The following is a 21,780-nucleotide window of genomic DNA, read 5'->3' as shown; positions in this document are numbered from 1 at the left end:
GCATCATTTACACTGGGGTAATTCTGAAGTCAAAGGAAGCACTAATGAGCATTTTCTAGAACAGTAGGCATAAAGTAGAACTGTTCTAGGCAAAGGGGCTTGTAGGATCCCTCCACCAGTAGACTTTAAGGTTGAAACCCTGGAAGGAATCTTGCAGATTATCCAGCTCAGTCCTTTTATATTATAGGTAAGGAAACAAGTCCAGAGAGAGGATAAGTCTTTCCTATATTAGAACTTTATAGATTATAATAAAAAGATTATGTCTGGGGAGGGCTTACTTACTCATGTGAATGGCGTGTGTTAGAATAGTGTTATTATGAGAAATTAAAGAACTTTCCTAAGGTCACAGAACTAACAAGTGGTAAATGCAGAGTCCAGATCCTGAGAGTTTGGCTCCATGGGCAATGTCTCAGATGACAGCATACTCTCTTCTCTCATAAGATGGCACAATGGAGGGCCCCTTTCATGTGTCAACTCTGTGGAAGTTAGGTCCTTGAGCCCATTTAATAGATGCAGAGACTAAGGCACAAAGGTTGTAAGTGGTAATAATGTCTACAGAAAAACACAAAGAAAACCAATCTTGAGGCATTACAATGCCTTAGGTTGGAAAGACAGAAACTAAACATATGGACAACTACAAAGTAAGTCAAGCATTAAACAGAATGAAAACAATGTGACTTGGCAGTCTGGGATTGGAGTGCCACTGTGGTGCTGGAGGTAGAACACTCAGAACACTTTGGCAGAATGAGAGGCTCAGAGAGGGCAGGGAGGCTTCCTGGAAGAGGTGGCCTGACTTGACATGGAGACAGTTTGGTGAATGAATGAGATCTGATCAGGCACAGGGGATGGAGAAAGCAATTCTATGAGGGGAAACCTGGATTTAGCAAAGGGAAAGGGAAAGCCAATTTTCACATCAGCACTTGCAGACAATGAAAGAGCAATCCTGAAATGTATGTCAGTAGCTCAAATATGTGTCTAAAGGTTAGAAGTGATGGCAAGAAAGGGGCAGGGAGTCTGAAATAATGAGAAGCGAAACTGTTTAATATAGGACATTAGAATGGGGGGGGGAGAGAGAGAGAGAGAGAGAGAGAGAGAGAGAGAGAGAGAGAGAGAGAGAGAGAGAGAAGGAATGGGAGCATGAGACGGAAGTGAGTGAAGAAGACAGATGGGAAAAAGAACAAAGGATGCCAAAGGGAAAGGAGAACCAGCACAAACAGAGCACAGGACTCAGGCAGAGACACGGCCCAGAGTTGCTGAGCCAGCCCCAAAAATGGACCTCTGAAGGCACCACCTCCTTCCAATACTCCTATCCGCAAGGTTTTTGCCACATGTCTCTGCAACAATATGGTAACCATATGTCCTGGGGCCACAAAACAACTAAACACCTTGGATAGAATGGTTCATCCAGATGTGCAGCTTGGAAATACTGCACCCTCAGGACTCAAGGCAGAGCTGCCTCCCATTTTGATGGGCATGAGGTCACTGAGCGTGCCTCCTCAGCCATGAATCATAGAAAGGAAGCAGCCATGAAGAGCTGGGGGGATTGAGAGGTTCCCCCTTACCCAACGCCCTGGGAGGAAAGGAAATCAAATGGACTCTCTCACACTGTGCCTGCTCTGCCCATCAGGTTGAAGTGGCATCCTCCCTGGCTGGTGCCAGCCACGCCAAATGGCTCAGACACTCCCCATTGTGTACGTGTGAGGCGGACCACCCTGCTTTGTGAGGCTGGTTTTACTTTCATCCAAGGTGCTCCTTGGGGGTTTCTGGAAAGATGGGAACAGAGGGTTCCCCTTGTGTGCATGTTTGCCCTGGAATTTCTTGAGTCTGAGGATTCCAGTTGCCATGGCAACTGTCACCTGAGGAAATGGTTGGATAAAATCATAGCTTCTAGGAATAGGACCTCAAGTGGTTGTTTAGGGAGAGTTGTCATTGGCTTCATGTTTAAATTTAAATGAGAAAGTCACTGAGTATGGCTGAATTAAAAAAAAAATAAAAGATAAGCCTGGGGTAGAGAGAGGACAAAGGTCAAGGCTTCATCAACTTGCTTAAAGTAGAGAGAGAATGGGAAGTTTGGCTGGAGTGAAGTGTTGGTTGGGGAGGGAGGGTCTCTGTATTTCCTATCGTACTTTGAGGTTTCCATTCATTAAAAATATATATATATATATATGTATATGTATGTATGTATGTATATGTATGTATGTATGTATATATGTATATTGTGGGGTTACTAGGCTCCAGGAAGTATACAAGCAACTGGGGATGAAAACGAATGAGATTGACATGGTTCCTCTATTCAGGGAGCCTGCAGCATCAGAAACGGTCTCTGAGAAAGAGGATAGGAAAGTTCCCATGACCCCAGGAGTCAAAGAAACACCAAAGGGCACATGCTACCTACACTTCTGCCTTTCCTCCCGCCGTGCTTAGGAAAAATTGCAGAAAGTGCTGTCTTCACCCCTGGTGGGCAAGTGCATTTGTCCCCTGAGAGAACCATTCTTTCTGACCCAAAAGCCCTCACTCACACCCTTCCCTTGTCACTCAAGAGTTCTCTCTTGTCCCTGCAGGCCAGACCCATAAAGACCAGGCCTCAAGGGAACTTCTTGGAGCCCCCTCTCTCAAGCAATAGGAAGGCTCAGGACCTTTACCCTTTCTCCCATGCTTCTCTATAATCCCTGCAGTGGGTGAGATTCAGGTGCTCTGAGGAAGCACTGAAGTCACCCCTGTTGGAAGACACATCTTCCAATTAAGTGTTCAGCCTTCTGTGGTCAGGGAAGTCTGGGGGTTTATCATCATTGAAGAACTTGAAAACTTCAGAAGAAAACAGTTAAAAATGTCTAGGAATCAAGAGGTTAGGTAACTTGCCCATATTCCCACAACTAATAAAACTTTGCATTAACCCAAATGGTAGCTGTTATCCTTTTGATAGAACAGATTTTAAAAGCAGCAACCTATTAAGTGAAGAAGCAATGAAATGATTTGCTTCCTTGACTCCTGACCTTTTAACCTTAATTCTAGCAAACACTGCTCCTAGCCTGTCTTTCCCCATCCTCAGCACTATTGCTGGTATCAAAGCATTCTCCAGGTCAGGGACACATTCAAATCTGTAGCAACTCACGTGATATAGATACCAGGGCACCCACCTATGAAGGAGCAGGGTGCTGGAAAAATACTCTGCCAATTGTTGGCCCTTCAGTTGTCTCAGGAGAGAGTAGGGAGAGGAGGGGACTCTGAGCAAGAGCAATTTAGCTATCTCTGTGACAATGTCTGAGTCTTTTTTTCTGTTGTCATAAGTGAAAACAAAAGGCTGAGTAATTTATAAAGAACAGAGGTTTTTTTTGGACCACAGTTCTGGAAGCTGGGAAGTTTAAGTACTCTGCACCTGCATCTGCTGGTGAGGCCTTCTTGCTGGTGGGGATTCTTGCTGGTGCAGGGCCTCACACAACGAACTTCAGTCTCTCTTCCTCTTCTTATAAAGCCACTAATGCAATCATGGGGGCCCCACCCTCATGACCTCATATACTCCAAATTACTTCCCAAAGCTTTCTCTCTACATATTACTTTAGGGATTCAGTTTCAACATGGGTTTTGGACAGGACAAACACCCAGACCATGGCAGGCCGTATTCCTATATTTTGAATGACCGGTACAGCCACTTCAGTGAAATCAGAGAGAGTAGAGTCCCAAAGCAAAATACACAGGGAACCACTTCTGCTGGGATATCTTGGTAGCCTTCTGAGACTGCAGCCCTCCCTGCTGGTGCTACCCATGGCATCTGGGTTTTGTTGTGATATTTGGAAGTTCCCTTTTTTATTATCACCCTGTGAGCCAGCGAGGGCATTATTTAACCCTTCCTACTCATCTGAGTTGTCAGGAACAAACAGAAGAGAAGAACACTGAAGCTTCTTAACCGCAGAAAGCTCAGCATTCCACCCTCTCCCTCCCTTGTCCCTTCAGCACCATAAGGTCCACCTTAGGTCGTCCCTGCCACTTTATTATCTGAAAGGAGTTTCTTCCTCAGATGGTCACCTGTGACAAGTTATGCACAACAGAGCATTGCCCACCCTTTTGCTGTTTTGCTATTGTCATCAAGAGACAGCAGCCTGCGCAGTGGTCAGACCCATTGTAAACAAATGGAAAGCAAAATGTACTGCAAAATTCTGTCTTCTTGGGGCTCACACAAGCCTCCTATCCCCCTTCCTGTAAGTTTCCACATTCAGCACTTTTTTTTCTTTTCAGCAGTAAAATCATTCTCTGTGGGAGGAGAACTTAGCTTTGATCTTTAGAGATGCCCTTTAAATGTGGTTAGGGTCAAAAAAAAAAAAAAGACTGAAAACTTGAAGTCAACAGGCAAAGGTACAACCCACCCATGGGAGACCAGGAGAAGCATCTAATGGGAGTCTGTGATTAACAGAAGGCCATGGCTCTGGACTCAGTTACATGGCATGCCCTCAGAGAACTCAGAGATCCTGTTCTCTGAACTCATTTAGGCTCATTCCCTTAATTTATTAAACCCCATTAAATAAAGTACTTTCATCTGCAAGGGATTCTGAGTCTATTATCTGGGAACTTGACTGGCTGTGTTTACGTGGGTCATCACTGCAGAAGCTCCTTCCCCAGTAAGTGGAGATTAAAGTGGCAGGGAGGGTGTCGTGCTCTATTTTGTGCTGATAGAACAGAACACCATAGATTCGGTAATTATAATGAACAGAAATGTACTGGGCTCATGTTCTGGAGTTAGAAAGTCCAAAATCAAGGGGTCATACCTAGTGAGGGCTTCCCCCCCACCCCCCCATGGCATTCCATGGTTGATGGTGGAAGGGCAGGAGAGTACACGAGAGAGGGAGAACTTGCAAGTGAGAGGAGACTGAATGTTTGTATAATAAACGCACTCCTGCAATAAGGACGTCCACCTGTTCATGAAGGCAGAGCCTTCCTGACTCAATCACCCCTTGAAGTTCTCGCCTTTCAATACTGTTGCCCTGGGAGTTGAGTTTCCAGCTCATGAACTGCAGAGGACACATTTAAACCATAGCAGAGGGGGAAAGAGCATTTAAAAGGGGAGATGATGTTCAATAAGATGACTTTAGAAATTGGGTGGGTACTCTGAGATCCATGGCAGACAGGGCTGTGATTCATGCAGCCTAGGACTAGAGACAGCAAACTGGAAACGGTTGAGGGGTAGAGTATAAGCCTGCAAGTCAGGCAACCAGTGAGGAGGCTCCCTAGCTGAGGGATCTAGGGCAAGTGCTTAATCTCTTTAGATCTTGGTTTCCTTTTCAATAATGTGAAGATCCTAACTCATATCTTAGAAGGTTAAATGAGGTCATGATTGTAAAAGCTCCTTGGAAACTTTGTCTTAGCAAATATTACTTGTTCTACTTATCCTTTCTAATTTTACAAATAGGGCCCTTGTTTGTTTTTTTTGCTTGATGTTGTTTGTCTTGTCGTTGTTTATCAGAATATAATTCTACTACATGGTTATTATAGGAAGTCAGGCTGAGATTGATTCTCTTTCACCGTATGAAATTAGTACAGTTATGCTTTGTGCCTCAGTTTCCCCACTACTCAGCCATGGTGCTGATGCCTGCCAACTGTTGTCAAACAATTCAGTAAGAATATTCAATCATCTCTGAGTCCTTTGAATATGGGTTCTGTGGTGACTGGTTTCTGATAGGAAATGTTCCAATTTCTGCAAAGAAATGACTAGTGTCATGAACCAACTCTGATGCTCATGAGTTATGTCAACCTTCATTTGGAGGTTCATCACTCACAAGTCTGAAAGTTGTTGCTGAGTGTAGGCTGATGGCCTCAGCTCCTCTCTGTGTGGACTTCTCCATATAGTTCTTCTGCTCTGGCAAGTTTGGGCTTTCTTACAGCATGGCGGCTCATTTCCAAGGCCCCCAAGAGAACAAAGGAATGATAATAAGCCGGTGGAAGTAGTAATGCCTTTTACCATCTAGCCTTGTAAGTCAGGCAAGACCATTTTTTTTTTCTAATTTGTTATATATGATAGCAGAATGCATTACAATTCATATTATACATATAGAGCACAATTTTTATATCTCTGGTTGTATACAAAGGATATTCACTCCATTCATGTCTTCATACATGTACTTAGGGTACGATGTCCATCTCTTTCCACCGTCTTTCCTACCCCCATACACCCTCCCTCCCCCCTCATCCTTTTGCCCTATCTAGAGTTTGTCTATTCCTCCCATGCTCCTCTGAACCCCAATATGAATCAGCCTCCTTATATCAGAAAAAACATTCAGCATTTGGTTTTGGGGGATTGGCTAACTTCACTTAGCATTATATTCTCCAACTTCATCCGTTTACCTGCAAATACCATGATTTTATTCTCTTTTAATGCTGAGTAATATTCCATCGTGTATATATACCACATTGTCTTTATTCATTCATCTACTGAAGGGCATCTAGGCTGGTTCCATAGTTTAGCTATTGTGAATTATGCTGCAATAAACATGAGTGTGGTTGTGTCCCTGTAGTATGATGTTTTCCTTTGGGTATATACCGAGAAGTGGGATAGCTGGGTCAAAAGGTGGTTCCATTCTCAGTTTTCCAAGGAATCTCCATACAGCTTTCCATATTGGCTGCACCATTTTGCAGTCCCACCAGCAATGTGTGAGTGTGCCTTTTCCCCACATCCTCACCAACACTTATTGTAGCTGCCATTCTGACTGAAGTGAAATGAAACCTAGTAGTTTTTATTTGCATTTCTCTAATTGCTTAAACTATACTACAGAGCAATGTTAAACTTTTTATATATATATATTTGTTGATTGATTGTATATCTCCTTCTGAGAAGTGTCTGTTCAGTTCCTTGGCCAATTTATTGATTGGGTTATTTGTTTTTTTGTTTTTGGTGTTTAGCTTTTTGAGTTCTTTATATACCCTAGAGGTTAGTGCTCTATCTGATGTGCAAGTGGTAAAACTTTGATCCCAAGCTGAAGGCTCTCTATTCACCTTACTTATTGTTTCTTTTGCTGAGAAGAAGCTTTTTAGTTTGAATCCATCCCGTTATTAATTCTTAATTTTAATTCTTGCACTATAGGAGTCTTATTAAGGAAGTTGGGGCCTAATCCAATATGGTAGAGATTTGGGCCTATTTTTCTTCTATTAGACACAAGGTCTCTGATTTAATTTCTAGGACCTTAATCAACTTTGAGTTGATTTTTGAGCATGGTGAGGTATGGGGGTTTAATTTCATTTTGTTGCATATGGATTTCCAGTTTTCCTAGAACCATTTGTTGAAGAGGCTATCTTTTCTCCAATGTATGTTTTTGGCAACTTTGTCTAATTAAGACAACTGAAATTGTGTGGGTTAGTCTCTGTGTCCTCTGTTCTATACCATTGGTCTACCAGTCTGTTTTGGTGCCAATACCATGCTGTTTTTGTTACTATTCCTCTGTAGTATAGTGATGCCACCTGCTTCACTCTTCTTGCTAAGGTCACTTTAGCTATTCTGGGTCTCTTATTTTTCCAGATGAATTTTATGATTGCTTTTTCTATTTCTATGAGGAATATCATTGGATTTTGATTGGAATTGCATTAAATCTATATAATGCTTTTGGTAGTATGTCATTTTTTTATTTAATTGATTTTATTTTTTTAAATACATGATAGCGGAATGCATTACAATTCTTATTACACATACAGAGCACAATTTTTCATATCTTTGTATATAAAGTATGTTCAGACCAATTCATGTCTTTATACATGTACTTTCGGGGTTTTTTTGCATTATAATTCTTATTATACATATATACCTCAATTTTTCATATCTCTGTTTATATATAAAGTAGGTTGACACCAATTTGTGTCTTCATACATGTACTTTGGATAATGATGTCTATCACATTCCACCATCCTTGCTAATCCCCTTCCTTCTCCCTTTCCCTCCCACTCCTCTTCTCTATCTAGAATTCATCTCTTCTTCCCATGCTCCCCCTCTCTACCTCACTATGAGTCAGCCTGCTAGTCAATCCCCCCCCCAAAAAAAAATGCCGAATGTTTTCTCTGATATAAGGAGGTAGTATGGTCATTGTGACAACATTAATTCTGCCTATCCAAGAACAAGGGAGATATTTCTATCTTCTAAATTCTTTTTTAGTTTCTTTCTTTAGCATTCTGTAGTTTTCATTGTAGAGGTCTTTCACCTCATTTGTTAGGTTGATTCCCAAGTATTTTATTTTATTTATTGAGATTATTGTAAATGGGGTAGTTTTCCTTGTTTCCCTTTCAGAGAATTTGTCACTGATATATAGAAATGCCTTTGATTTATAGATATTGATTTTATATCCTGCTACTTTGCTGAATTCATTTACTAGTTTTAGAAGTTTTCTGGTGGATTTTTTTTTGGTCTTCTAGGTATAGAATCATATTGTCGGCAAATTGTGCTAATTTGAGTTTTTCTTTTCCTGTCTGTATCCCTTTAATTTCTTTCATCTGTCTAATTGCTCTGGCCAGTGTTTCAAGAACTATGTTAAATAGAAGTGGTGAAAGAGAACATCCCTATCTTGTTCCAGTTTTTAGAGAGAATGCTTTCAATTTTTCTCCATTTAGAATGATGTTGGCCTGGGCCTTAGCATAGATAGCTTTTACAATGTTGAGATATGTTTCTGTTATCCCTAGTTTTTTTAGTGTTTTGAACATGAAGGGGTGCTGTATTTTGTCGAATGCTTTTTCTGCATCTTTTGAGATGTTCATATGGTTCTTATCTTTAAGTCTATTGATGTGATGAATTACATTTATTGATTTCCTTATGTTGAACCAACCTAGGCAAGGCCACTTCTATAACATTCTATTTGATGAAGTAATCAAAAAGTCTTGTCTGGGTTCAAAGGGAAGGGAAATAAACTCTGCCTTTTGATGGGGAGAAACAAAGATAGGAAACATTGCAATGACCACTTGGGGGAAAAGACATCTATGCCCTGTGCAAAGGAATTTTTACTTCATATTTGGTATCTGGCTGATGTTTCCCACCTCATTGCTTATCCAACTTTCTACGAAAACTACCTTCTCTTCCATTTTCTCCTCTGCCCTCTAAGGGATGGCAATAAAGTGTAAGACATGGGCAGATAGCTGGTAACTGAGGGGAAGAAAGAAAAAGGCTGGGCCTTAGCTAAAAGCAGTCACCCATTCTTTGAACTTGAGATGTACCTTGGAGTGACCCCCACTCTAGGCTGCAGTGCCTGCAGGATTCCCAAAGCAGAGAAGACAGGGCTTTGCTCCCAAGAATCTCCTCTGCATTTTGTATGCTTTGGAGCTGGCAAGACAAGGGACTTCATGTCATTATGCAAAGAATGTAATAAAAAGCCAAAGCCCATGTGCTCCCTGTGGTGACCTGGGTAACGGATATGCCAGAGATTAGCTTTCCAGAGCCCTGGACTCAGCAGCTACGTGGACCCACTGAGCAGGGGCAGCAGCAGGGAGCTTGGTCTGGTTGTTTTTGACATTCCTTTCACCCACTGCCTCCAGCAAAGCTCATCAGCCACAGAAAACCCTCCTGTTGAGATTCAGGTCAGGACAGAGAGGAATAAAAAGGAGAAGATACCATGGGGAATCAGTGCTTCTTAGGCCCTGTGTCTTGAGTCATTCCCTATATTGGAAATAAAAATTCAACCTAAGTGTAAAGATGAATAAAGGAAAGGGAAGTCTCTCCTCCATCATGGCAGCTAGGACTTTCTCTCCTCTACCCATTTTACCTGCACCTGCAGATCCTGTTTGCATCCTTCTTGCAAGTAGGACAATGATGAAAATTTCTTTTGTGTATTGTGAATAGAATGAGGAGATCTTCAAAGCACCCTTTTTACCTTTCTTGCCACTTTGGAGGCTTTAGCTAAGCTGCTTGGAGAGCTTTCTGGCTCATCATTCATAATCAGCCAGGCCATCCTGTGGCAATGCTCTGACCACATCCTCCATCACTCAACTGACATGAACATGGAGAGTTGTATTTGACTTAATATGAGGAAGGCAAATAATAGAAGATACATGTGTGAGTATTAAAAGAAAAGAAATGTATACATGCATACATATATATACATAAACACACTTATATATGATAAATTCCAAAATAAATGAATTTATCATATATACTGAATTCATAATCAGACACAGAGCATTCTTCTGATATTCTGATTGAGTACACGTTGTGTAAACAGCAAAGTAAGCAGGTGCTGGCCACCTACAATTTTCATTGCCTTGGCAATAGATGCTTCCCCCTCTCATTTGCATGACTATGAGAGAAGGAGAGGCTGAGCCATGAACAACATGCATGGTTTGAAAGGAAAATGGAAATGCAGAATAAAGAAATAGGCTTTGTTTAGGAGGCCAGCAGATTCATATTTCAGATTCTAATTCTTATCACCAAACCAGCTAATTTTGAACTTTTTGAAGGGTTGTTGTTGTTGTTAATCATGGAATACTAGTCTATTTCCCGTGACTCCCTAACATGCAAGACACAGTGAGCATTCAGTAAACATCTGTTACAGGGATTAATAGAATTGTACTTTCTTCTTTCTGCCTCAGTCAGAGACCAGGCAAATAATTTACCAGGATCTTCTGGTCAAAATTAATGGTGAGAGGTAGAACACAGGAATAGCAAGCCCTAGACTGGTCTGAGGGAAGAAGTGCAGAGTAAGGGAAAGATGGAAACATGTCTTCCTTTGCAAGGAAGGAAAGGTACTATCAGAGACATCTTTCCAAGATGTCAAAAGCAAGAGGAAGAGCATGGAACAAAACTTCAGGTGACCATCTCCCTTGCTCAGGAGAGTGGTGGGGGTGGGGGGGTGGGGAGTAAGGTACTTCAGATGCTCACAACTTTTTCTGAGTGACCAGTTAAATTCCTTCCATATTTAAGAGAGAATACAAATAATAAAGTAAGAAGTGGGGGTAGTATTTAGAAAATTACCATCCATGAACAAGAAGTTACAGAAGGTGTAAGATTTATCTTTTTTGCATTCCAAACACTTACTTATCTTTCTTCATATATCTACTAACTAACTCATTTATGCAACAGACACTTATTGAGCATCTATCATACGGGGTCCTGTGCTAGGTGCTGGAGCCATCTTGGTGACAAGACAGGAGCACCTGCTCTTTTGCTCACATCCCAAGTCTTACATGCAGTTGAAAATGGTTTCAAACCTGCACCATTGAATGGGTCAGTGAATAATAATCAAGCAATTTTTCCATTTATGAATTCACTTTCACTGACTCATTCATTTGGAAATAATTATTTAGTACCTATTGGATACTGGGCACCACTCTAGGCACTGGTAGAGGAAACTTAAGCAGAACATTATTATGTAACTTGAGGGCTCAAGTGTAATAATCAGAAAATAAATAGTGCTCATGGGTCCAAGAGCAGTGATGGTATATGACTGTGGCAATGTGGTGTGAAATTACCTTGGTGGTACAGGAATCCTGGGCCGGAAATGGTTTAATCTGTCTGAAAGTGTCAGAGGGCCTCTCCAAGAGGGGACATTTGTGTCCAGTCTTAAAGGTTGCACATAATGTCCATGAAGGACAGTGTAGGTCTTAGCCAAACTAGAGCCAGTTTAGGGGGCTGGGGTTGTGGCTCAGTGGTAGAGCATTCACCTAGCATGCGTGAGGCACTGGGTTTAATCCTCAGCATCACATAAATGTAAAATAAAGATATTGTGTCCACTTAAAACTAAAAAAAATTAAAAAATTTATATATAAAAAAACCCCCTAGAGCCAGTTTAAGTAAAGGGGAGATTTTGAGAGCATACAAGGACCTTCCTGGAATCAGGCAATAGGGTCCCCAAGGCTGAACAGTTACCCTTAAAGAACTTATGATCCAATTGGGAGGACAAAGTTCCCAGAAAAGAACCAGTGAATGATGGTGGTTACATGCCCAGGGAGCAGACTTGGATTTGAATCCCAGATCCCATTCATTTCCAGTGTGAATGAGCAAGTTATTTCATTTCCCTGGGTATATATTTTCTCATCTGGGGAAAAAAAAAACTTAGGTGATAAAAGTACACCTCTCATGTAATTGCTAGGAGGATTAAATTAGATTATTAATGTAAACAGTGTTTTACACTTAATAGATGCTTTGCTGACTGTCCACTATTTCTATTTGTTTTCTGTAATGATGACACAAGTGTATTACAAGCAATAAGTTGATATGCCAAAGGCACCTTTCCAAAATTGGGTAAGAAGGCATGTTCTCACCCAGACACGTGTATCATCAGCCATATAAACCCTCTGGCTCACGTGCCAGCAGGGGATTATGTGATGGAAGCATTTCTATGGACAAAATGTGGGTCATCTGCTTTAGCTCAGAACTCAAAACTGCCAGCCAAGCAATTTCCCTTGTTGGAGCCCTCTGGGAAAGAGGTACCATGGGATACTAATGTGTGGGCACACTTCCCCGCTGGGAGCAGAGACCACATGCCATCCTTTTGGTCCAGGGCTTAGTGGCTGAGGGACCAGAGCACCTGACCTTCAGTCCCAGCCTTGCCAGTATTCAGCAATGGAAAGGTGCTTCTGAGGATCCAAATTACTGAACTATTGCAGGGATTCCTTTCATAATGACAACTACTAGGGCAAGAAGGACCCCCAAAGCTGGTGCACACAGGTACAAGGAGCCTACTCCTCCTACCTTTTTCACTTTGAAATCAGTTTTTATGTAGCATAGTCTAAAGCAACATGGACTCATATCTTTCCTTCTCTGAATTAGATCATCAGTGCCCCAAGTTCATAGGAGAAGCAAACTCATTAAAAACTAAAGGAATTTATTCTTCTAAAAGTGGTTTGTGAATTTATATGTTAATGTTTGTCCTGTATCCAGTCTATTGGGCAAGTGTTAAATGCTTATTGAATATCAGCAATGTGTTCATTTCTGTAAAGAGTTTTAAGTACAAGTAAGGGTTTCAAGTTTAAACTTTACAAACATTTAAGAGTTTAAGTAAAGAGCTTTAAAAGACACATAAAGTAAGCCTTGATATACAGCTTCACATGTATAATATGTATAACAAGAAGCAGATATTGTAATGGAAGTGCCTTAGCACATGGCTGCTCACCTGATGAGAGCTGCCCTCCAGTGCCTGCACCCACATCAAATTACCTTAGTGACTTTGGGTCCCCAGCAGTGATACAGAGTACACTGCCATCACCCATCACCAATTCCCCTGTTTGCCTTCTCCTGTTTTACCCCATCTCTATCATTGAAGCCTACTATCCCCAAAACAGTTTGGAGAAGGATCTCACTAACACTGCCCAACATAAAGAGGACAATATGCTTGTTAAGAGCCTGGTCTCAGGTTTGAATGGCAAAGGGGTGCTATTTACCTACAAAGGCAGCAAGAATAATTTCTCCAATTCTTATTTTTTTCCTGGGTCCCAAATCAGCTTGTTTGAGGTCCTAGCTCCCCAAATCTTCAACTTCTATTTTGTCACCCTCAGCAAATTCCCCTCACTATATTGGATTCTCAAATTCAGAGCAACAAGCCAGACAGGGAACCCTCTCCTTGATCTTCTCTCTATTTTTCCAATTTCCATCAACAATCAATTCTTTTCTCTACTGTGTGTGTGTGTGTGTGTTATGTGGGGTGTGTGTGTGTGTGTGTGTGTGTGTGTGTGTGTGGTGTGTGATGCATGCATGTGTGTGCATATGCTCAAGAAGTGTTCTCACCTGGCTTTTAAAAGGTCAAAGGAGTCAGAATGTATTTTCAGAGAAGGCTGCAGGGACTGAGGAAGACCCATGTAATTTACAGAATGGCAAGGACTGACTGTGCATCAGGGTAAAAGGGCAAAGAAAGGGTAGTCACAGCAAGAGGGAAAGTATATATGAGTAGGATTTGTTTAGTGAAGCGGTGATAAGAGTTAGAATTGGCCAGAAGCTGTGTCAACGGAAATGTCATGAAGCATAAGGGTAGGCAGGTAGGGCAAAACTGAGTTGGTGGAAAAGAGTAGGTTTGCCATGGTACATATGAGTCTTGGAGGGGTTTGAACAAGGCTTGTGGCTGGTTCACAGCAGTATTCACAACTTTCAAAGGAGCTAGAGCTGACCAGGCACTGTGCACTCGGGACCAGATGAGGGAAGAGTGTTGTAGCAAGGAGGAGTCTGAAAGAGGAAGGCAGAGGAGGTGCCTGTGCCTGGCCAGGAACATGGAATGGGCAGAATAAGGGTCATTCTGAGTGGATCACTCTCTTCTTCTGACATTGCCCCTTACTAAAGTTTCCTTTGATTGTGAATTACATTCTAAAGGAAACTTCAATTCCGAGATGAGTTCAAACCAGTTTTGTACACACTCTGTCCCATGATGTATTTTTTTTCCTCACTGTGCATTGCTCACTTCCTTAAGAAGTCTCTCTAAGGTCTGCCTCCTGAACCCCAGTTTCCTTTTATCTGTTCTCTGTTGTAAGCTTTGCTGCAAATCTTTGTTTTGCCATTGGTGTGTCCACCTTGGACTTGGTAATCCTGACTTCTCCTGTTTTTTGGCCTACCTTCTTTTGTGGTGATAATAATGGGATCCTTTTGCCCTTCACCAGAGTATTCCTATGACCTGGTCTGCCTCCCAGACCTATTTGCCTCTGCTATTCCATAATATTCCCCCCACACCTAGAGGAGTGAGGTAGAAGAGATTATTTTGCTGGAAACTGCAAGATTCATGCAGGATAAACCAGAGTATAGGCCACTCTCCACAGCAAAACATGACACCTGATGCTTAATGTTATTGCTTTTTATATCAGAACTATGGGAATCACTCTTCACCTTTAGCACTCAAAGTGCACTTGTGGGTCCTGGGTGGTCATGTGCCTTTTGCCCCTGATGTGTAGAACCCAAGAAATTTCAAATATTCAGAGTCAGCCCTCTGAGAGGTTATAATGTCATACTTTTCAAATTGGACCTATAATGCCTTGTACCCAGGTAACACTTCAACATTTTGGAGGGATGTGGAGCCAGGATTGATCCTTTACTAAAATGAACAGTGGATGTAATAAACAAAAGAAAAGTGGTCCTGAGAGGCACAGTTTTCCTCTGAGCATTATATAAGGACATCAGGTGGAAAATGAAGGGTCCCAGCAGATCTCAGGTCTGAAGAAGGGATAGCCAGGCATCTGGAAGGCATTTGTTCTGGAGGAGACCTTCAAGGCAGGAATGTGAATTCCACAAAGAATGTAGACAAATCTCAGACTTAAGAGGTGCTATTCATTTATTATTATGTTTTTAAGTAAAGGCAGTGTATATATTTTCTAGGGCTACCATAGCAACATAGCGAAGACTGAGTGGCTTAAACAGTAGATTTGCTCACAGATCTGGAGGCTAGAAGCCCAAGGTTAAGGTGCCAGCAGGATTGATTTCCTCTGAACTTGTTGCCCTGGCTTATAGACAACTAGCTTGGTTAGCCTCTGTGTACACACATCCCTGATGTTTCTTTGTGTGTCCAGACCTCCTTTTATAATGACATTAATCAGGTTGGAATAGGGTCCACCTAATGGCTTCATTTCAACCTGATCACCTTTTTAAAGGTCTTATCCTAAATATAGACTCAATCTGAGGCACTAGGGATTAGGACTGCAACCTAACAAGTTTTTAGGAGCACAATTCAGCACGTAATGAATAGCCCAAGGGAATCTTTGAACACTAATAGTTATCATTGCTGACATTTTTTTCACTTATTATGTGCCAAAGTTTGTTATAAATATTTTTCATGGATTATTTTAAAATCTTCTCCATAATCATATAGTATACACATATAGATTGTATAGATTATAAAACCATTTTTTCTGAAAGATGGTGAACTGAATTTGATGTAATTATATAATTATGGGAAATACTGTACCCCAGAATCCCTGTGGTCTAATATGACTTAGAATAATGAGAGACTCCTGTCCTCATCTTTAGGTTCGTGGAAATCTCTAGAAAATGCAAGGCTTTCTCCCTCAATCCATGACCTCTAAAAGCCAAACCTGTTTCAGGAAGAGTATGGGAGGGTAGGCTATAGCTACAGGGAAATTGCAGCCCTGACTGTCCCCTCCATGTATCTATGCTTACTCCCATCTTCTTTGCTAGGCTGAATCATCAAAAATTAAATTAGGATGTACCAGCACATGCTGCAGAGTTCTCAGCAAACTGCTGAACATTTAGTCTAAGCTATTCCAGATCTCCTCATTGAACTGCACCCCACCCCAAACACACCAAAACTCCGTGAAAAAACTATTCTTACTCCTATTTACAGATAAGGAAACTAAAATTGACCCAGCCATCGTCCTTAGTGCCACTCTTTCCTTGTATGACCTTGAGCCAGATGACCTCTTTCAGTGGGTCTCACTAATCTTAGCTGTAAAATAAATTCTCATTCTCATTTCCCCCTCATAGCTTGACTACTCTACACAGCTAATACAAGGCACTAGTGCTTAGGTCTGAAAGGATCCAGTGGTCAAGCCCCACCCCAACCCTACATTCATGTGGTGTAACCACTGTTTGTCTTCCCACAACCCTTCTCTCCTTTCTGGGGTTCCCATCCTATAGCCCCAACAAATGAGCCCACTTCTATGTTCCATCCCTCCTTCACTGCCCAAACTCCAGAATAACCAACAGAGAACTCAAGTTTGCATATCGGTAAACGTGCCCCTGGGAGTGCGAGTCAATCAGCCTTGGCACCGTGGGGACTTCCGGGCAAGGTCTCCCAGGCAGCCCTGGGCCACCCTGCCAGCTCAAAATGAGAATGCCACTCTCCTAGGTGAAGAGTGACACTGGGCTTTGTCTCTTCTCTGGCCTTACAGGAGGCTCTGTCGGTGGTGAGCGACGACCAGTCCCTCTTTGACTCAGCATACGGAGCGGCGGCCCATCTCCCCAAGGCCGACATGACCGCTTCGGGGAGTCCTGACTACGGGCAGCCCCACAAAATCAACCCTCTCCCACCACAACAGGAATGGATCAACCAGCCTGTGAGGGTCAACGTCAAGCGGGAGTATGACCACATGAATGGATCCAGGTAAGTCCTCCAGACCTGCCTGGAGCTGGGGGAAGCTCCGGGTACCCTCCCGCCTCAGGTGACCTAGTCATGCAGATCTTAACTACGCAGCTGCTGGCACATAGGGCATTTGCAGCAGATGAGGCTCTGGTGTTTGGCCAGGGAGCTTGGGTCAGTCATAGAGAGCTAAGGCAAGATAGGCTGCAGAACTGGAGGCTGGAGGTGAAGTAGGGTCAGGAAACCCACCTGAACCTCTGGGTCCAGATGCATCCCACAGAGGCTAGTTTAGAGTGAGGTCCCAGGACCCTGTGCAGATACTTATGGAATATCAATTTTGTGGCAGGCCAAGAGCAGGTCTGGCCCCCTTTGGGAAAAACTTAGTAATAAGATACTCCTCCCTGTCCTGTTGAAGATACTTAACATCTCTGGGTGAGTCTCATCAGAAAAGACGACCAAAGCATTCTAGTAAGGGGGAGAACTGTCGAAAAGGCAATGCTTGCAAGAGGGCTCTCTGTGCCAGGAGTGAAGTGCTGCAGTTGGACAGTGTGTTATGAAGGACGCTAGTAAAAATATCCAGGGCGGCTGAAACTTTGTAGAAATGAAGAGAGGAGAGTCCAGGGAGAGAAAAATCGGAGAAGCAAGGAAAGAACCCAGCCTCTAGATAGGTAGCCTGAGTTTCACAATCTGCCTCCCCATTTGGGGCAAATGCTCTAAATCCCTCTGAGTATTAGCTTTCTCATTTCTAAAACAGTGTTTAGAAATCTTCATAGACTTTATTCATAGGCTTGTTAACTCTGGTACTGCAGGGAAAGGACCCAGGACAGTGTCAAGGACTCAGAAAATGCTCAATAGTGATAGCGGCCATTATGCTCAAAGGCTTAAAAGAGAGAAAACATTAGTCTCGCTCATTATCTTACAATTCCTGGCAAATACGCTTGGGCTAAAGCACATGGAGATAAAAATAAAAAGCAAGAAATGGTCCCAACTGGCAAGCTAAGAAAATAGGCCATTCATTTTATGGGCAGAGACTGACTTTAAGCACAGAAGTGACACTGAACATCATTAGAGACTAGTACACTGACAACTATGGTGCACCATGAATGGGGACAAGACAGTCAGATAAGTGAGAAAGTTACTGATATGTCTCAGATAGGAAATAATAAAGTTCTGAACTAGAGTGATGCTAATAATTAAAGAAATCAAAAAGAATAGATACATAAGTGATATATCAAAGAGATGATTAACAGGGCTTATGTAGATAAATATTGAAGTAGGTGAGAGGGAAGATCAGATATAGCTGGAGCCTGGATGTTTTGAAGAAGGATGATGTTGTTAGAAGACATAGGAAGGCAGGGAGAAGAAATGCTTCAGGGAAGAATGTCAACATTCCCTTAGAGATTCATTGTGAGCAATGTCTACTAGGCTTTGGAAATCAAAGTTCTAATAATATTTGGGAGCAGGAATGTAGGTTTGGGCATCATCTCTAAGGAGCTTTAACAGTGCAAGTAGATGAGTCATGGAGGAAACAGATCCAGGGAAAGAAGAGAGACGGGAGGGAAAGGGAGGGAGAGCTCCTGTCTCAGACCTGAACTCCTAGCCCTCCCACATTTCAATCCACTAACCAAAACCAGTGACTGGGATCCAAACCCCCTTCCCAGATTCTAGGATTTTATAAAATCTCAGAGATTGTGGGACAGGAGCACCTCAAATGCATTTCTCTTGGCAGAGAGAAAAATTGCCATGCTATACTTCCTAACAGTCACAGAGCATAGTTGATAAAGCATTTTCTCATATTCTCTTATCACACATACCCCCATGCTCCCCCCCCCCCACCACATACTCCTAGGAGGTAGATATTCTAACCCCATTATTATAAAGAAAGGCACTTTGGACCCTGAGGGAGTGCCTTGTTTAAAGAGCAAGAGGAGGCAAACCTAACACATATCCCAGGCTTTCTGGTCCCTTGGGCATCTTTGTGCCCCTCCCTCTCTGTCTGTAATAACCTGTTTTTATACCAAGGTCTCATTTCTGCCAACACCTGCTAGTGAGGAGACCTGATCTGAGCAATGCCTCTCAAACTGTTCTGACCACATGAAGCTTCTGATGCTTGTTGAAAATCCAGATCTCACCACCGTAGATTCTTTGGTCTGCTGCACCTGAATCCGACTACCACCCACCCCCACCATCCCCTATCCAAGCCAGCAGTGCCTTTCCTGAGCTGCTGCTAGAGCATCCTGGCCTTTCTTCTTCTTGCCCTCCTGAAGTCAATTCTCCAGACAGCAAACAGCCTGTCATCCTTTCAAAATATTTAACCCTCTTACTCAAAACCTTTTAATGGCTTATGACAAAACCCAAATCCTTAGCATGGGCCAACCATCCCTCCCACATGTTCTCCAGCCCCTCTCTAGCTCATTCCTCCCTCCACACCAGCCACACAGACTCTAGCTGCTCTTTGACCCCCAGGCACACTCTTTCCTCAGAGTCTCTGTCTGCAGATTGCTTCTTTCTGGAACATTCCTATTCCATTTAGTTGTAGGATTCCTTGTAAGTTTCAGGACTTTCTGGATGCCACCTCTTCAGAGGCCTTCCCTGACCACCGGATCTAAAGTAGCACTCTATCATCACCTTTTAACCTGCTTGAATAGTTCTTAGTTCTTGTCACCTCCCTCACTAAGATGTTTGCAGGGCTTTTGTTCACTGAACAATGTCTGACACATGATGGACATTAATAGTTGTTTAAATACATTACTAAATGAATGCAGGGCTAAGCAGACTCAAAAGTGAAGTCATTTATTTAAGGTCATGCAGGTACAGGTTGAGTCTCCATTATCTGAAATGTCTGGGACCAAAAGTGTTTCAGATTTCAGATTTTGTATATATATGTGTGTGTATATGTGTGTGTGTGTATATATATATATATATATATATATATATATATATATATAGAGAGAGAGAGAGAGAGAGAGAGAGAGAGAGATAAATATGCTGGGATAGGTACCAAGTCTAAACATATTTCTGTTTCATATACACCTTATACACATAGCCTGAAAGTAATTTTCTACAATTTTTTTAGTGCATTTTTATTTTGACTGTGATCTGTCATATGAGGTCAGGTATGGAATTTTCCACTTTTGGCATCATTGTTGGTGCTCAGAAAGTTTGGGATCTGGAACATTTAAGATTTTAGATTTTTGAAATAGGGATACTCAACCTACAATTAGTAAATAAGCCAGGGCAGAGACCCAGCTGCACTGACTTAACCCCTCTCATGTTGGTTCTGGGTTGGTGCTCAAAGGCTATATTTATGAGTCCACTGCTTCCTCCCCTGCTACTAGAGAAACCTCAAGTACTCAAGAATACTAATCCTGGGCAAAGAGGGTCCCCCCAAGGAAATGGATGTTTAGAACCCATTTGCCAGCTGGTACCTGACTCTGGTCACCAGAAGCCAGCTGGAGGAGAGCTGTACAAATAGCTCCATGAGCCATCTGGATATTTACCTGGCTTTGGTTGCCCAAAGTAGCCTCTGCTTAAGATTTACCTGTCCTGATGCAGAACATCAGCAGGAGACCAAGTAGTTTTGGAAGTATTCTCTCACCCTACCCTGGGAACACAAAGGTGATCCAGTGAACTCTGAGTCAATAAGGCACAGCAGGGGGCTGGGGATGTGGCTCAAGCATAGCACGATCGCCTGGCATGCGTGTGGCCTGGGTTCGATCCTCAGCACCACATACCAACAAAGATGTTGTGTTGTCTGCCGAAAACTAAAAAATAAATATCAAAATTCTCTCTCTCTCTCTCTCTCTCTCTCTCTCTCTCTCTCTCCTTTCTCTCTCTTTAAAAAAATGCATCCTCAGGATGTCTTTTTAAAAAAAATTAAAAATAAAAATAAGGCACAGCAGTGGCCAGCACCTCATAAATAGTTAAGCACTCACATGTGAGTCATACAGTGGGAACAGGGAGAAAGGATTTTTAGAAAGAAAAGGGGGAGCCATGTCAGAGCCTATTACTTAATTATGCAAAAATTAATGACATGAAGCAATAGATACCAGACTATTTACACCTTTTATCCCAAAAGCTGTGCTGACCCTATTCTCTGAAAATTACTGATAATGGTTCTGATTTCACTGTTTTCAGTGGACTTATTTACCATAATACAAAAAATAGGTGAGGTTGTTGTAATGGTTCCTCACTTCATATGAAAAAACCAAAGCAAAGTACACAACTTGGATCTCATGGCTCATGAGTGGACCTCTGCTGTCCAATAAAATACCAACTAGCCCTATTCTGCAACGGAGCACTAGAAATGTGGATAATCCAAAATTGAGATGTTCTCTACATGTAAATTACATACTGGGGTTAGGAAACTTAATATGAAGAAAAAATGTAAAATATCATGTGAATTATTAATTATGCTGAAATAATCATTCGACTATGTTGAGTTAATATATTGTTAAAATTCATTTCACTTGTATTTTTTTAATTCTAAAAATGTGGCTATTAGAAAGTTTAAAGTGGTCTGTGTGGCTCATATGTGTGACTCACAATCTGCTCTGATTGGACAGTGTTGGGTCAGAATGTTTTGGACTGTCCTGTGATTCACAGTGCATTCCCTCCATGATCTTTGATAAACATGGATTTCTGAGTTACTCCTTCATGTTTCTTGGAGGCCCCATGGATATTTGTGTCTCTCTTAGGAAGGAGGTAGTCCATATGCCTGATGCTGCAATGCCCTCTTGCTTTTGATCCCAGCAGCAAGCCATCTGGACCAGGGGCAAAGAGTCAAGCAGAGAGCCTGACGTCTGAGGAGCTCAGA

General features: G+C 42.1%; 1 protein-coding gene across 3 annotated transcripts in view; it reads left to right on the top strand.

Moving 5' to 3' along the window:
- Nucleotides 1-21,780, top strand: part of FLI1 (Fli-1 proto-oncogene, ETS transcription factor) — a 125,463-nt gene that overhangs the window by 55,543 nt on the left and 48,140 nt on the right. For 2 of the 3 annotated variants that reach the window (XM_081281546.1, XM_081281544.1), the window contains exon 2: nt 16,777-16,988. In XM_081281546.1, coding sequence (XP_081137672.1) covers nt 16,858-16,988 — 131 coding nt within the window. In that variant the 5' untranslated portion in view covers nt 16,777-16,857. Of the gene's footprint in view, nt 1-5,873; nt 5,962-16,776; nt 16,989-21,780 lie in introns of all 3 variants that reach the window. The other variant, XM_081281545.1, reaches the window with a different exon arrangement.

This window comes from Spermophilus citellus (assembly GCF_964194105.1).
Source record: "Spermophilus citellus genome assembly, chromosome: 2".
Classification (NCBI taxonomy): Eukaryota; Metazoa; Chordata; class Mammalia; order Rodentia; family Sciuridae; genus Spermophilus; species Spermophilus citellus.
Note: the sequence above shows the minus strand (reverse complement) of the source record. Positions and strands in the feature narration are given on the sequence as shown.